Source organism: Rhamphochromis longiceps, linkage group LG5 (genome assembly GCF_057381845.1).
Source record: "Rhamphochromis longiceps isolate RC_006_pf linkage group LG5, R_longiceps_female_GT1.1, whole genome shotgun sequence".
NCBI classification, from domain to species: domain Eukaryota; kingdom Metazoa; phylum Chordata; class Actinopteri; order Cichliformes; family Cichlidae; genus Rhamphochromis; species Rhamphochromis longiceps.
This window is the reverse complement of record NC_140561.1, coordinates 5,752,482-5,770,349: the sequence shown is the minus strand read 5'-3', so window position 1 is coordinate 5,770,349 and position 17,868 is coordinate 5,752,482. Positions and strand designations below refer to the sequence as shown.

Here is a 17,868-nt window from a genome sequence, read left to right as displayed (position 1 = left end):
GGGGGTGTTCAAAGCAGTGCAGGGCAGCACATGCACATCTGTGATCGCTAAGGCGCCGCGGCACGGCCATGAGAGCAGTTACACTGTAACACTCTGCAGGCATTGTTTTTAATACGCTGACATTTAAATTGTGATCCCACTTGCCCTCTGGAGGGGACAGATTTTGGCAAAGAAACAAGTGAGGAGAGGTGTTAAGGGAGCCGAAATTAAACAAGGGAACTAAGATTTTTGAGCATGAACAAAGATGGTCTGGGTGCATTTGAAAAATCTGTTTTTCCTAATTCTACATTTCCTACAAATGAATTGTTTCCTTTTGTATCAGCTACCCTTAACAATTACTAAATAATAACTCAATACTGACTTGGTTCACTCAGTTTTGTGCAAATAATCACTGCAGGTAAACAATCATTTGAAAAACCTAATGCTAAAGTCAACTTGTTGCCCTGTCGTGTGTGTAGCTGTGGCCCGTAATCAGCAGGCCGATGATGCTCGGCGGCGCAGCACTTTCTTCTTCTCCCGTGTGCGAAAAAGATCCTGAGAGGACAAACTGTGCATGAGATGCTTTCATTTGTCAGAGCACTTTGGCATTTTTGTGTTAACAATTAGCTAACAATAACAACTCACTTTGATGCTAACCAGGGTGGAAACGGGGTCACGACCTTTAACAGCCGCCTTGCTTCGCTACACCCACAGATCTCCTTCTCTCTCTCTCACACACACACACACACACACACACACACACACACACACACACACACACACACACACACACACACACACACACAAATCTAATGGACAAATTCAATAAAACACCAGTGTGGGGAAATGCAGATTCCCATGAAGGTTTAATTTTGATTAAATCAATTGTGTCCAGATGTGCTATTAGTCCAGGCTTAAAACGGCAGGAAAGAAGCGACACAACGTACGAGGGCCCAACTTTCCTATTACTGCAATCAGTGTGTAATTACGCAAATGAAGAGTCCATTGACTTATTTTTGTTGGAGACGCTTGTTTTAAATGTGCTGATTAATTTTCTTATGATGCCTTCATTCATGGTTAAGTCGCTCCTTCTCTTTGAGATCGGCTTTCTTTCCTTCTCGGTGAGAAAAATTTGGTTAATATGAAGTTTGGTGCAGAATGTTTACGGTGAGAATCCAAAGAAAGGATCTGGTGCTGTCAGCGAATGTTTTCAACACATTGTTAAAAAATGAGAAAATGTAAAAACTGTACAGCAGCAAAAACAAAACTCCACTGTCAGCCAAATGTGAAATGAAATGAAAAATGTTTACCTTGAATGGTGAAGCCTTCAGATGAAGCACATCCTGTCATCTGCCAATTATCACTGCTGTGTTTTTATTTGAATCCTTCATTTCTCCATCAGTAATTTTACTCCACTACATGTACTTGACTGTTTTAGTTACTTTTCTGTTTAACAGTGCAAATTTATTCTTAAAACAAAACCAGGCCACAGTGATCACATCAGCTAACAGCCAATATTTTTCTAGTATTTTTACTGACCTTTACTCAGTTTAAGAATTCTACTTACTTTTAAGTTGTAGTTTAACAATACAACTTTTTAAGATTTTACATTAAAAGAAAATAACAGAATAACTGATAGCATTTCCAGTCATTTTACTGCCCTACACACGAATAATCATTGTTGTTTCAGGGCTTCACTACAACTTAACTATTAGTGTTTGTTCACATCTGTGGGGGAAATATCATATGTAGGACATGGTTTTCTTCAGGGTTTTCTTCCAGAAGGCAAAGCCACAGTTTTATTTTTTTTTAGTTACAACACAAACTGTAACTAAGTATTTTTTTAATCAAGCAGAAAACTGAAAATAAAACAAACAAATAAAAAAAAACCCATTTAGCTTCAAATCTCAAAACAATGAATCATAAAAGTCTACAGTTACTTTCAGATGTGGCACAGACATCAGTAAGTTCACCTTTAAATCCTCATCCTCAAGAAACAAACATCATACACCATATATATATATGATGTATGATGTTTGTATAAATAAATACGTAAGTGTAAATAAATAAATATATGTATTTTTTCAGATTTCTTTAATTCTACAATAGTATTATTGCATCAATAATCCTATCATTATGAATTATCTAGACCTTTTTTAAAATTGTATATATATTCTATAATTTGGAAAATACAAAAACATATTTTTAAAAAATTACATATATATATATATATATATATACTCTGAAGAGTAATTAACGCAACCATTTTTACTAACATCCTCTCTGCTGGTAAAAATCGGCACCTATTTCTTGTATTTCTCCATGTGCTGGACTTGAAAGCTTCCTCTCCATAGACACATTTTTTGACTCCATCTAGTGGCACAGACTCGCTGTTGCTCCACTCTTGACTGTCTGACTGCAGATTTAAGAACAACGTCAAACGTCGCGAGGCAGTAAAGGTTTGATGTAGCTCTCTTCACTGAGCACATTCTGCGTCTTCACTTCTTGCCCACAGGACATTTAACCGCAGCCACACCTGCTGTGAAAAAAGTCGGACTGCTTTGGAGCGCTTTTTAAGTTAATACAGTTTTAATGGTGTTGACTTTGGCCTGGTTTTAATTAATGACTCGGCTAGAGCTGTGGGAGGAGTCCAAGAGCCCGATGATGTGCGTAGTGCTGGATTTGACTTTTAAGCAGGACAGTGTCAAGCAGGAAAGCAAAAAGAAACCATGTTTAGTGTTCACCACACAAACTGTCACAACGCAGGTGGGACAGGAACACATTACAAAGTAGGTTTTCCACAGTAACTGTATTGCAAAAGTAAACAAGGCGGACAATCATATCATTCAACAACAATATGTTTGTTCCTCGGAGTTGAATTTGCCATTTCTCCATGTCTTAGAAAAGTGAGCTATGATCTCCAACAGAATCGTCTAAATACAGAAAAATATATTTCAGGTCAAAAAGGATTGTAAATACTTGGTAGTACTGTGAAGAACAGTAAGGGAAGACAGCTACAACAGGTATCATTCACTGTCCTGGCACAGTGGATGCATTTAATAGGTCGGACATACAAAAATAAACCACAACAAAGCAACACACGTATTGTACAAAATAAAAACCTGAAAAGAGTGTTTGATCAGAGCGTTTCGGAGACGAAAGCAGAGCGCACTGAGACCATGTCGAAAATGTCCTGACCAAAATAACGTGGAAAAAAACACAACCCGAGGTGTGATGGAGGTGTGGACGCGGCTGCTTCGAACCATAATATCAACAATAGTAATGATAATCATGTCACATTGGAAATGGTTGGAGACAGGGTGTAGATAAAAAAGTTTGCCAACGTGGGTTCTAGTGTGTCAAATGTCCGTGGCGCCCCCCAAATACACAAACGCCTAAAAAAGAAAGCAACAAAAAGTAAAGGGTAAATTCACAACTTGATGAAATATCCAAAACCAAAAGAAAACAAAAACTCTTTAGAATTGTACAAGTATAAAAAAGCTACAAACATTAATAAATTACATCACTGACACATAAACACTTCACAAGGTGCTAGTAAAATAACTCCAAAACCCTTCAGGATACTAGAACTCGAACAAGAGGCTGGTCATAGAAACTTTAAGTGTTGCTTTTTTTAATCCTTTTATGTAATTTTCCCTCAAAGCTTCGTCTCTCGTTCAGACAGAATCACAATACAATTAGCTTTGTGTATGTAAGGCCATATGACAATAAAATGTATCGTGTCTTCGATTGTTTTCCAGGCAACACCTTTACGTCTAATGACAACATAATACTAATAATAATAAAAGTGAACCTCTGTTATTAAAAAAAAATACAAATAAAAATTAGGACTATAGTGTATATCCATATATATACTTTTATTCATTTATTCTTATTAGCAAAACCGGTAAAAATGCTGAATGAAGCCTTAAGGGGAAAGGATACAAAAAGTAGTAATTTAAAAGGCTATGTACAAGCTACATTCTATATACTGTGATGTGTGAAGCTATAAAAATGCAGAGATGCGCCTATGTTGTCGGTGCTGCCTGGGAAAGCAAAAGAAGAGAGAAAGTATCCCCATGTAACCGCAGACGTGACGTGGATGAGGCTTATCATCAGCGCCGTGTAGTGTCAGTAATCCTATGGCCGGTCCTCCTCCGTCTGACTGCGTTCGCTTTGACAAACATCTGGACGGCGCTGCCCGCGATTCGCTTTTTGTGCTTTATAGTCGCTCCTCATTTGCGATCCACGGCTCGGCACAAACGAACAAAGGTTCCCGCCGACAGAGACGCACGCGCGCTAATCGATTCTGATCAAACACGAGGACGTTGGGAAAGGAGGAGGTGAATTTTCCCAGTTCAATCGAGCGTGGCAATGATAAGCCGCATCCAGTTAGTAGGAAATAACCCTCAAAAACAAACAAACCAACAAACAAACAAAAAAAAACCCTGACCCAAGCGCACATGCAACTGAATACATGCAAGGGATACTTTCACAAATCTTGGAATGACTGCAATGTAATTCTACTTCATGTTTTAGCAACCCCTGATAAACTCACAGCTGTAGTAAAATGAGACATGTTCTCTTAAAAAATATTTATAGTAGGTTCTGTACACTTTTAATATCTGAAAGTTATAAAGTATAAGTAGAGGCAAAAACCTATTTGACTGATGTTCTTCTTAGAAATTCAAAAATGCATGATTTTCTTCTTCTCCCATCTCGTTTCAGTCTTTTATCTCTTTTCCACGTCGTTGGCTTTAATCGGTGAACGGGGGGGTGAGGTTGGGATGGGACCCAGCTCGTGAATTCCCAGTCCTACGACAGTCCGCTGCATGCTACAGAAGGAGCTTTCCATTTCGATGGATCTTTAAAATCTTTCCAAGTCTCTGTTTGGCTGTTGCCATGCCTTTCTTTAGCCGCTTAGCTGCAGGAAAGACAAGAAAAGACAAGAGGTAAGATGCCGAGCCAGCTTACAACATTTTGTTTCCAAAAATGTAACAAAGTAATACATCCTGACATGTTCGCACCAATATTTGCTAGCTTAGTGGCCTTTATGCTGGAACATGTTCATTGGTCTAATAGCAAAAACATGTTTAACATACTCATACCCAACAGGAGCCCCACAGGGCAACAACAGCACCTCAAGGCGCTTTATATTGTAAGGTAGACCCTACAATAATACATACAACAATCATATGACCCACTATGAGCAAGCACTTTGGCGACAGTGGGAAGGAAAAACTCCCTTTTAACAGGAAGATAGTGATTTTTCATCAACACTGTCTGAACATGTTGTTCCAGACTTTTGCTTGTGTCCAACAGACAGTGGAAAGACTTACGCTCACCGCATACTTTGTTAGGAATGTCCGGTCCAGCTACGAAAGACAAATATCTAATTACACAGTCACATGTCACCACATGACCTTTTGAAGTTCAGTCCAAATAGAAAGGGGAAAGAAAGGTGATTTAAGTGCCTCTGAATGGACTGGTCTGAGAAACTGCTGACCTACTGGGATTTCCCCTCACAAGCATACAACCATCACTAACACAGAATGGCTCAAAACAGAGAAACTATCCAGTTGGTGGCAGTTCTCTGGGTGAAAATGCAATTCAGTTCAATCTCATTTAAATAGCGCCAGATCACAACCACAATCGCTTCCAGACGCTTTATATTTGCCGGTAAAGACCCTACAATTATACTGATAATAATGCCTTGTTAAGGGCAGAGGTCAGAATGGCCAGACTGCTCTGAGCGGACAGGACAGCAGCAGCAACTCAAATAACCCCTCACTACAGGAAAGGCAAGCAGAAGAGCATCTCTGAACCCACGCCATGTCAAACCTTGAAACAGATGGTTACAGCAGCAAAAGACCACATGTGGGTTAGTAATGGAGTCAATCACTAATGTCATGTTTGTATTATTGATTGATTGATCATACTTTATTCATCCCGAGGAAAATTGGGTTAAGGCTGCCAGCCGTGCCAGCGCCAACGTTTATATTAAACATTATAACCGTTAAACACACAGGAGTGGCTGTAGCTCAGGAGGTAAAGAGGTCATCGTTGACTTTACCTCTGGGTGCTGCAGTCTACATACCAACTATACTTGACAACATACTGACCCCAAGCTGTTCTCTGACGCTTGTTAGACACAAAGCGTAGCACACAGTGCCTGCATGAATGAGACTAGTTTTACTGAGTGCTCAGGTAGAAAAGTGCTATATAAGCATTTGCATTTGTAATATTACTACTTTGCTAGTAACATTAGGCAGCATGCAAACTCAGATCATGCAGCTCGCTGCTGCGTTAAGTGTTTGTCTAATCAAGCCAAACTTGGCTGAATGGGCCACGAGGGGATAACTACAGTAAACAACAAGTGGGATTTGCAGCAGTGGGACTGTTTGTGCTTTGGCATCTTTCTTCTGGCTAATTTTAGTTAATGCCAGTGCGCCTGCTATTCTGACAAAATGGGCACTTTTAAAAGTTAATGCCAAATTATAGCATGTTGTGTTGTGGCCAGCAGAGGGGAACAAGACAGATCGTTTAAAATTCTGTTAAATAACATGTCTAAATGTCATTTCAATACTGGCGGGAAGAACCACATGCAAATGTAAATTAAAAAGCAATGCATTAACGAGAAGCTACCTAAAAGGATCCCTAGAAAACCTTTAAGTGAGACGCATTTCCTGGAGGAGGGAGTCACTCCCTCTAAGTATCCATCATTGGCAGTTCACAACAGTTCACACAACTGTCTCTCATTACAATAGGTTGCACTTTGCATGCTCAAAGAGCAGCGGCCGCCAAACCAAACTGTTATTTGCTAATTATTATTGATTACTAGTCCGGATGAAGCTTTAGAAATTGTAAAAAAAAAAAAAAATCCTGGAAAGAACTTTCATTTGGCAAGATGGAAAACATTCATTTCCCTGAAAAACTGCTCAATTTAAAAGCCATTAGATATTCATTCATTACTGCTCCATTACTGAAAAGCTGCTACAAGAATCTCTGTGTAAAGAAGGCGAGTGATTCAAATTTATTCACGGGAAGTGAAATCTTAATCCCACAGATTACTAAAGCTTTAAAGACGTTACACGCAGCATTTGAAATTTTCTAACAAACAAATAGCCGTGCCTGTGCTTAAAGGGGACCTATTATGCTTTTCCTTTTTTCCTCTCTCGGAAACACACTGTTACATTGGCGTTAAATTGCTCATAACATACACTGCAATGGTTTAAAGGGAAATATATTTAGAAGTCATCACTGTGAGGCACAAAGTTCTGTCTGTTTCTGCAGGACCAACAACCAGTGACAGTTGCTCTGAGGATGACGGGACCATCCGTTGTGTATTTTCTTCTGCACACTCCACACTCTGTACACGTGCTCACCTTTGGCGTCTGCTGAGCCCACACGGTCACCCTTCGCCATGCCGCTGCTGTTGGTGCTTGTGGAGTTGGTGCTGTTGGGAGAGGACATGGACGGCCGTCTCTGGCTGAGGAAGACCCCGGGTGCCATGGGCTGCGGCCCTCCCGGTGACTTGACCGTTCCAGTGTTGAACTCGTGGTCTGTCAGGCTGCCGTCCTGGGAGTCCAGATTGTGCTCCGGCGAGCTACTGTCCTGAGAGATTTTCGGGGGCTCCTCTATTACTAGCGCCTTCTTTTTGGTGCTTTTCTTCTTCTTCTTGGTTTTTTGTTGTTCCTCCTTTTGACACATCATTTTTTGTTTGAGCAAAATGATCAGAAATATCTACAGTTGTGTAAGAATACAGTGTAAGTAATTTACCTGGTGGGAAAGCTTTGCTGCAGCCGCAGCCAGGCCTGTTTCTATGGACGCCACCCGGGCTCCATCTCTGGCTGGCCGCTCGTGTCGGGGAACTGATGGTCCTACACGGGCTGCCAGGACATCCATATTGGGGTTTAGAACATATTTCTTTCATAAAACTCTGAAGCCAAGATGCTTCTTAAACAATGCCAGTGTTCACCTGTGGGGCTGTACGGAGTGTCGTCGCTGCTTTTCCGTTTCTTTGATCTCGATTTGAACACAGGATTATCCTCTTCGGACTCCAGCGAGGGGTAAACTAAAATCGAAACGTGGAACAGATTACTCACATGTCATGCATGTTAGCTCATTGCTGAGAAGTTGCAAAGAAAAGCTGCAATTACTTCAGTTTTCTGTAAAACGGAGGAGGTGGCAGCATGCGGTGCAGCTGCAAAGCAGCTGTTGACTGTCGGTTCACAGTGCAGCCATTCCAATCTAGACCTTTTAATATCTGATAATTGGATGATCAAGATAAAAAATGACCTGTTTATAAAAGCAGAGCAGAGTGCCAGTCTGCGGGAGAAGCTTCGGGATTTTAGAGCGAGAATGTTCGTGCTAAGAACAACTAATTGGACCAATTAGAAGTTCAAAAAGCTTGTAAAATAACCGTTTGGAACGCGTGTTAATCGCTTATTAACAAGCTAGGAGGCTCCAAACAGCTGTGTTTGGATGGGCTTCACAGGGAAAGCATTTTGCAGGAAAAAAAGATAAACTGGAGCAAAAAAAACCCAAAGAGACGCACGAAAAGTAAACATAAGCCCGTGTCACGTACACGTAATGAAAAGCTCCAGGCCAAATTGAGAAATTAAGCTCCACAAGCAGATACATAAGGGGCCAATTTGTTTTTAAAGCACCTGTTAGCAGCAGTGAGGATCAGACATGGCAGATACATTATTTTCTCATTCATGCGCTTGAAAAATGACACCAGACTGAACTCACAGAGCTCCGATCAGCTGCACTGTTTTTAGTTTTTGAATAAATCAGCCCTCCTGCACATTCAACTTTATTGATGTAGAAAACAAAAAGAAACAAAAAAGCGCAATAAAATAATAGTGAACCACTAAAAGTACTGCAATTTAAAAAATATATAAAAATAATAATGTAACAAAAATGTGTTTTAAGGTCCTTTAAGACCCAAATAAATATAAATGATAAAATATAAAGACATTGCAACTACTGTGTTTTAGATTTATGCATTTAGAAACAGCAAAACGTGAGAAATCTCAGTGAGGGAGTCTTTTCATTTTTAGTTTTTCCAACAAATCCTACAAAATATGATTCAAAATGATTGAGGGTTACACTCTTAAAAGTGTTCAACTGGTTTTGATGCCACGGACACGTCCTAAAATTGTCAGATTGGGTCCAACAAAGAGCACCTTGTAGAGGCAGAGCTCCTTAATAGTAAAAAAGTTCAAAAAAATGCATCTTCAAATAGCTGAACAATTTCAGAAAAATGTTCCTGAATGCAAAGCCTTTGACGATGTCATCGTGCGTCATCAGAAGAGTCGGATAATGTGAAGAAATCAGTGCTGATATCTGTGATCTTCAGGCTCTCGGGGAGCTCTGCAGTAAACATGGATGTGATTCTCTCACTGAAACAATTGCACAGGTTACTGTCTGTGGACACAGTCACCGTGCCTTTAGTTACTTTTAGGATCTTCTGATTCTAAATCCTTTGTATCAAAACTAAAGTCTGATTATGTCTGAATATCTGTTTTTCCACTTAGCCAAACAGTTATTCAGTTCAAAGCAATTCTCAGTCTCTTGTGTGGAGCTACTTTTCATGTAATGCTTAAAGACAATTATTGGTGCATTAATATGAAGGCGAACAACAGAACAGTTCCAGTACAAACCTTCATGAAGCTCGTTTTTAAAGCGTGTATTTGTTTACATTTTGCAAACCATCTCTTTGAAGCTAACAGACGCAATGACAACATCCTGATACACATTCCCATTCCTGATCCTGATTACAAGAATGTTTTACCATGATTAAAGTTATCCCACTTCTAATTAGAGAAATCTCTTTACGTCTGCTCTCCGAAGTCATTCATCCTACGCCCTTCAAAGCTGGTGGGTGTAATCGGGTGTAGCGCTGAGTGAGAGGTTGTTTGGATGAGCTGTTTTAATATTTTGGTTAAAAGGTGTTTTCTGTTAGAGTGACGGCTTCCTGCTCCACTCTGTGTGTAGGGGGAGGAGCACACATAAACATGCATGTTTTTTTGGAGACATTTTTGAGGTTAATGCAATCCCAAGACTCCAGCATATGAAATGTTTACCTAGTTTCATCACTCTGATGGTCTAAGCTTAGAAAGACAGCCATCCAGAAACACACTCTATCTTTTCAGTTCGTGTTTTTGTCTCATTTTCAGCATTTTCTTGGTTTCCTGTGATTCTGCCCAGACAATAGGTAGGTGTGACTTATAAATTCATAAAGTACACTGTAGCTGAAAAAAACACATCCTGGGTACAATAGGGCAAAACAGGGAATGCTTTGGAACTTGACCAGCACCAGTATCATGGAAAAATGACACTCGTTACCGCCGTCACCCCACCCTGCCCACGATGACAGGAAAATGAGGAAACAACAACAAGTTGGCATTTGTCGCTTACCGTAATCCGAGTCCTTGAAACACGCATCCATGTGATCTTGGTCGTCGTCATAATCTAGACTCTCAATACTGCTGCTCTTCCTGGGTTTCTTTGGCAGACGTTTAGTCGACCGCTTGCTGTTGTTTCCGCCTCCTCCTCTGCCGGCCTTCTTGCCGGCCTGCGAGCTGTGCGAGTTGTTCTTCGACTGGCCGTTGTTTTTGGCCTGGCTGTTGCTCCACGGCTGCTGCAAGCTCTCTGAAGACGACAGGTTGGCCATGGACAGCATGCCCTGAATGGCCTCCTGTGTGCTGGGAGATGCAGGTGGCTGACTGTAAGTATGTCAATAAGAAATACACAACAACACAGCCATTACATGGTGGTCAACACGCTGGCAGAGGTCAAAGAAAGAAAGAAAGAACTGAAGAAGGCTCTGAACCAGATCTCGGTGTAAGCTAGATTACAAACTGTGCCTCAGTGGAACAAAGAGGAAGGAAAACTGTCAAAAACAAATATCCTCTTTAAGACATCGCTCCCAAAATGAATCCACACACCCATTAAGCTATCACCTGCTGAGCTGCCACAAGAAACAAAGCGACTATCACACACCGCTATAATGAAGCTTCAGCCCCTCTTCAAAGCACCAACGATGTGAGAAATTAACATATTTCATCAATGTTTTCTTTCTTTCTTTCATTGCTCATTTGTAGCTTTCAGTGTGGTGGAAATAGACCATCAAGAGCTCGCAAACAGCAAAAGGCAAAGGGAAGAGCCTGGAGCCACGCAGCGTTTGATAGATTAACACGGGATGAAACAAACACTGACTTAACACAAACTGCTGACAGAATCGGTGTAAACTGTTGCTCCAGCCGCTAGCTGATTTTTCAGCTCTGAGCGAAGCTGTAAAATTCAGCTTTTTCATCCAATTACGTCGCCGCTGAGTAGGCCATTTGTTTGTCAGTGCCTCGGTCCATTAAGAAGAGCTAAAATTCATTTACTGAAGGAAAAGGGGGTCCAGCGGGAGCCATTTAGAGATTAATGCTGCGCATGTACTCTAACTCAAATGAGTTTAGAAGTCCAAGTTCTGTTGGTGTTGATGGGAATGCAGCAGAAAATTGACATCGGGGTTAGGTTAGTCTACCTGTTGGTGCCGTAGTCGATGCCACCCACTTGCTTGCTGGCCTGCAACAGGTCCAGAATTCCTGCGGCGCTGCCGCTCTTTTTCTTCACCTTGGAATTGCGACTTTTGACCTCAGGCTTGGCCTCCGTGTCTATGTGCAGCGTCTCTTCATCTGAGGAGTCTGTGCTCTGGTGTTGAAGGAAGTGAACGTACAGGAAAGAGATATGAGAGAGACTTCAAGTTTCTTTCCTTTTCTGGCAAAAAAAGGAAAATCCATGTTCGCTTTTCTTGTAAGGGCTTCTTTACTGCAGTCTCACTGTTTATCATAGGACTGCCGCCAGAAAGTCTCAGTAGGAGGCCCCAGGGCACAAATGAGCCGTCTGCCCCCGTCAGCCCCCTTTTTAGTTATTCACTTTAACATAAATGTTTTTAGAACGATGCAAAAACAGGCAATATTGATATTTGATTCTTCTGCTGTCGACTACATTCTCATTTACTAACCTTACCCCACACAAAGACACTCTAAGCAAATGTAGGGCACTTGCAGCCCCTCAGGACTGGACCCCTGGGATATTTGCCCACTTTTTCCATCTGCTGATCCAGTATGGAACTACAACCTCGTTTCGAAGAATAGATTTGTGAATGAAAAACCCACATTTTAATGTTAATAGTGACAGTTTATCTAACAGCTCTATTTTAATGCCGCCGTGCTTTTTTAAAATTTCAACTTTCTTTGTAAAACACTACAGAGATTTAGGACGACACCAGCTGCTTTAGTGTTAAATTATCTTTTGACATCATTTCATGAAATGCCAATAGTTAGTGGGGGACACATGTGGACTGTCACCCAGCCACTTTAGCATCAGGGCTCTTCTTCTGTGGTTCTGTTCTATTGGAGTGTGTACAGTAAGCAGTTTGATACTGTCTTGCTAAAACATGTAAGGCCTCGGCTGAATATTTTGTTGCCTAAATGGCAGCATGTGTTTTTATTAAACCTGAACATATCATTTAGTATTATTGGTGCCTTCACAGGTGCACTCATGCTTCTCATGCCATCAGAAGGCAGCATGAGCAACACTTTCTACTTTAGTCTTTTGGAGCTCAGACGCAGAAAAGAAGGCAGAGTATCTGATTCCTTCGTTGTGTGGGGGTCTTTAAACTTCTTCTTAAAGCCTTGCTGGCTGAGGGCTTTCAGATAGTGATAATCTAACACTGGTTTTCAGTCTTGTCCCTTTGCTACATAGATTATTTTATATTCTCTTAATCAATAATTAATTGCATGAACCACAAAAAGAAGCCTTAAATCAAATGTCCTCCTCATCGTGATGAACCTCTTCATATCTTCTATTTTACCAGAAATGTTTAAGCTACTTTCTTTGCACGGCTCTGTCACAGCAGGAATAGTATACACACGTTTCATTTAACAGGTTTTTATACCAAATGCTCCCAGTGGATGGTGTCGTGTCACATGTTGTATGAACCACTACAATATGGAGTCATTATGTTTACCTATATCCAGTGTGATTAAATAAAAATGTTCCTAATTAATCACATTAGAGCTAAAATGTTCTTTGTCCTTTTTTCAGTCTTCTGTTTTCTCGTCCCAGCTTCTTTGAAACATGTTAAATTCAAAAATATAATTTTTTCATTAAAAAGACAAAATTCAGTTTTAACATCTATTTATAATCTTTCATTTTAATATGTATTTAAATGAGTGGCATGGCATCACAACAACACAGAATTTGAAATATCCGGGGAAACTGCAGATCAAGGCTGTGATATGGGTTCTAGTGACCTCTCATTAGTAAACTTGGTCTAGGCTTTTTCTTCCTCTTCCTCCATTCATGCCACAGCTCTTTCTCTCATCAGTGTGTGTGGCTCCACAGCACAGGAAGTCTCCGCCTCTGAGTTAAAGGAGCACTGCAGAATTTTTTCACAGTCTGTTTATGCATCACATTAACGTCATAACTGCTTAAGTTTTATGGATAAAACGCCAAAACATTAAATTCTCTGTTAAGTGCAAAAACTTTACATTTATCGAGTGTGCGCGTCTGTCCAAAGTGATTCCACCACACAGGTCGTGTGTATTATTTTTTGGAATTATTAGTATGCTTCATCAGCACATAGAACTTACTGTAGGTGGGCAGTGAAAGTTATTTTACAAATAATAAATAAGTATAAAATATAAATTTTTACATTTTGTCATTCTGTTTGAATGTCTCATAAATACTGATGTTCATATGTTAAAGCTTAGTGTAAAATGTCATCAAATATAATAAAACAAAGGCGCAGAACTGGAGCTTACATCTTACTGCAGTTTGCAAAAGGACAACTGTTTATGAGAATCAACCTAAACAAAAATGTAAGCACTAATTTTGTATTGATTATTTTTCTCATTAACGGTGGGAGGCTGACGATTTTCAAGCTGGGCCTCAGTGTTCCAACGTTTGGGAATAGCAGATACAGGTGATGTCGTACATACCTTAGTCACCGAGGGTTGAAACTTTGTTTTTTTGGCTGGCTGAATAGGTTCTCTGATGTCTGATAAAACTAGGGAAAAACAAATGTAACAATCAGCACCATAACATCGGAATTAGTAACATTTTAAGACTAGTCTTCCAATAAGACTAACAACTAGGGATGGGTACCGGTATCCGGTGCCATTATGGCACCGGTTCTGACATAAACGGTAGTAACCAGACCGAAAAGCAGCGCACATTTCGGTGCTTTATTTCGATGCTTTTTTTTCCCTGAGATGTCATACACTTTGGATTCTAGCCAATCATTTTACCTTTGCAAGCATAGTAGGCGGGGCCAGGTACGTATGTTCTTTTAGAGCAGATTAAAAATGACCAAGGCAAAGTGGTCAAAAGTCTGGCTGTACTTCACAGCAAAAGATGCAAACTCAGCAGCCTGCAACAAGCTGATACTGTGCAAAGGAGGTAACACCTCGAATCTGATGAAACACCTGGCGACGCATAGCATTTTGTTAAAAGCCGAGAAATGCGCCGTATTTGATAGCTTGCTGCGAGACCTCACACCGAGCACATCTACTGCGGGTGTGGTGCCTGTTATCGGACCCGGAGTTAGCAACATCCCCAAAAACCCGAAGAGCAGAGTCCTGGCCCCTAGCCCTGCCAGGTAGCAGAAATGATGAGGATGATGATGCAGCAGCAGCCGTTCTTCTCTGCGTGAGTAGCTTAACGTTGTTCGTGTGTAATTTACGTTGAGTAGGCTAACCACGTTATTACATTAATGTGAACTAGCAAACATCATCATGGCTACATGCAGCTGTCTTCTTGTTTGATGGCAGATGCTCCCTTCACCCTGGCCAAAAAGGCTAAAATGACCAAAGAAAAAGTGGAAAACAGCTAAACATAAAACCTAAACAATACCCATCCCTACTAACAACAACGCTGTGGTAACTCGTGCTACCACAAGTTAGAGATTTTTAGAGTTAAAGTGGACACTTTTGTTATTCATACTTCGTCTTTAGCTGAATTTCCTTCAGCTACAGTCACAAACGAGCTGTATATACTAACTCGTGACAAAACAGGGCTTGCTCTTCTTTAACAACACATTATGTAAATGCAAGTAATTCGACTTGAATTGCCGAGATTTTCTTTCTTTTTTGTAATTTTACTGAAAATTTAGTCAATCATCTGATAACTATGTCATTAAAAAAGTAGTCATTTTACAGTTAGGTCAGCAATCAAAACAGCAGTGATGCTTTGTGCCGTGTAGGCTGATGTTGTCACAGTTCTTAATCTCTCAAACAAAGCTTTTTTTTTTCCAGATGTTAAGCAAAAACTGAAATGTCAGAATGGTTTAACCATTATTTATGTACAAAAATAAACCAAACTGTTTAATGCATCTGTCTTAAAAAATCATTTTACAGAGCTAAAACACGCCCCTAAACATGTTTTTAATTTAGAACAGGAAATACCAGATCAAGAGTATATCGCTGAGTAAATCTTTGGCACTTTTTGATACATACGCATTGAAGCCGATACTCTGAAAATTGCCCAGTCTAACTTGATAATTTAAACAAACTGAAACACGAACCAAATAAGCCCAAAATACTCACAGGAAAGATCTCTCTTAACAGTGTTCTTTTTCCGTCTGATGGGGAATTCGTCAATCTTCAGCTCGCCTTCATCTGAGACGTACTCATACTCGTCTATCACTGGCTTGGTTTTGTCCTCTTTTAGGTTTTGTAATGATCCAAAAACACTTGAGTTGGTCTGAGGTTTCAGGGTCTTGGAGCTGAAAATGAAACCGCAGGACAATAAGGGAGTGATACGAGGCTCAGCCAGGCGCTCGCAGCGAGAAGTCCTTGAATTAGCTCTAATGGATATGCTGCTGATAGCCACATGGCTCTACAATCACCAAAATACACCACATGAGAAAGCTGGCGTGCTCGTCTCTTCAAAGACCTGAAGTCGAACATTTACGTGGCGATCGCAGCCATTCCATACATACCTCAGCAGTTTCCTGTGAGACATAGTAAAGCTGAATCTGTCTTTATTGCTTGACAGCAGTGTTCTGTCAAATTTGGATTCCTCCTCCATTTTCAGCAGGGAATCGGGTTTACTATTCTGCAACATTCCAAGGAAAATAATGTCAGAGAAGCTAAAAGTAATCAGCGTTATGTTAAAGAACAGAGAGGATGACAGATATCTTGGTGTCGCTATTTCTGGTTCACTGCATTAATGAGAACACTTCATGCCAATTTAAACCGACTCTGTACTTTTATTTCAAAGGAAAGATTAATTGCATATAACTATGTTCCCTCAGTTCTACAGAGCATCTGAGCCTCTCTTAGCTCACTGTTTTGATTCTAGCTGAAGTTTAAAGGAAATGTGGCCTCTGTCTCATGCCTTCATTTTTACACTTCAATGTAAATGTAGCTAACTGGAACTTAAAAAAGTAATCGTATAAATGAAGAAATGATCTAAAACTTGGCACATAAAGATTCTCAGTCCTTGTGTACTTTAGGAAACCTGTTAAACAATCAGAATTTAAAAAAAGAAAAGAAAAGACGCTGTCATTAACTGTTTCATCAACTCTTAAAATAAACCTTGCTGTTAAAAGGGTGAGTACCTCATGATGTTAAACCCAACAGGTCAAATTTTCTGACCCAATTTTCACTAAACCAAATCCACATAGAGGAATGCAGAACGACTGCCATGAAAGTCCCCACTGATCACACTGTAATTAACTGCAACCCAAGAACATCCATTTTCACATTTTCAAATATTCACTCCTCAGCTGTTTTTGTTTCCTACGCGCTGTAATCTGAAACAGAAATTTCACACTGCCGTGCGACACCGACGAGCTTTATAGACCTAACAGAGAAGCTGCGAGCCTCTGCACAAATGAACAGTGATCACAAGTGAAGATGTGGTTGTCAGTGACCTTGGTAAAGGTCTAACGGGGTCTCTTCCCCATCTGTAAATGTTTGGCCTGATGTGAACGAGCAGTGGGATGGAGGTCCTTGGAGGGGTTTAATACATTCCACAGCAGTTTGGCACTGTATTTTCCAAGAAACTAAAACCCTCTAATGTCTTCCGTTCACCAAAATTACACTTTCTTTTTCTCCCCGCTAAAAACTTCCTCCTGTTGTTCTACAATAACGATACAACACGCTTTAAAAGGAGATGGGGGCATATGTAAATACTTAGATGGAATGCACTGGATATGGACATGGCGTAATTCCATTAGGTAAACTCTGGGAGGGCGGACGTTTCTGGAGAAGCCCTGATGAGGTGCAGGCCTCAAATGTGCGACTTGGGCCGCATCATTACTTTGGCTGATTGCTTTGAAGTGAAGTGTTCAAATCATTGTTGGATGGTCCTGCATTTTTTCTATTCAGCTGCTCAACTTGCAACCTTCATAGCTTATTGCCTAAAGAATTTCAAATGCATTGGCTGTTGCAGGCCAAGGCGAAAGTCTTCACCACCATTAGTTTAAAATAACAGCTCCGGTAAACTTACCTTGTACTTCCATTTCGCTTCAGTCTTGTTTTTATTCTGCTCTCTGATATCAAACTTTTCCACATTGTTCTGCTTTGACATTTCCTTCTCAGACATGCTCAGGACATTCTTAACAGCCTGGAAAATGAAAGCAATTACAGAGAAACATAACAGAACGATCAATCGGTGAAACTGTTCTGCCCTGCAAAGGCAGAAAGTGGAACTGCAGAAAGAGTTTAACTGAACTGTGTATCACATGTCTAATCTATAAAATCTTAATTCAATGCTTATACATACAATCATTTTCACAGATGTTATGTTACACCTCTGCAGTTAAAAAACGATGACCTGGTATATGACCGAGCAACGGCCACCCTTATGTAGACATAGACG

At 40.4% G+C, this 17,868-nt stretch overlaps 1 protein-coding gene across 2 annotated transcripts in view; it reads right to left on the bottom strand.

The window, feature by feature from the left end:
* Positions 1–2,304: 2,304 nt before the first annotated feature.
* phf2 (PHD finger protein 2) overlaps positions 2,305–17,868 on the bottom strand; it is a 41,509-nt gene continuing 25,945 nt past the window's right edge. Inside the window, exons 13-22 of one of the 2 annotated variants that reach the window (XM_085405533.1) lie at positions 17,497–17,613; positions 15,983–16,098; positions 15,588–15,766; positions 13,983–14,050; positions 11,522–11,688; positions 10,405–10,691; positions 7,958–8,053; positions 7,759–7,868; positions 7,365–7,677; positions 2,305–4,903 (exon numbers count right to left, since the gene is read on the bottom strand). In XM_085405533.1, the coding sequence (XP_085261659.1) occupies positions 4,815–4,903; positions 7,365–7,677; positions 7,759–7,868; positions 7,958–8,053; positions 10,405–10,691; positions 11,522–11,688; positions 13,983–14,050; positions 15,588–15,766; positions 15,983–16,098; positions 17,497–17,613 (1,542 nt within the window). In that variant the 3' untranslated portion in view covers positions 2,305–4,814. Of the gene's footprint in view, positions 4,904–7,364; positions 7,678–7,758; positions 7,869–7,957; positions 8,054–10,404; positions 10,713–11,521; positions 11,689–13,982; positions 14,051–15,587; positions 15,767–15,982; positions 16,099–17,496; positions 17,614–17,868 lie in introns of both variants that reach the window. The other variant, XM_085405532.1, reaches the window with a different exon arrangement.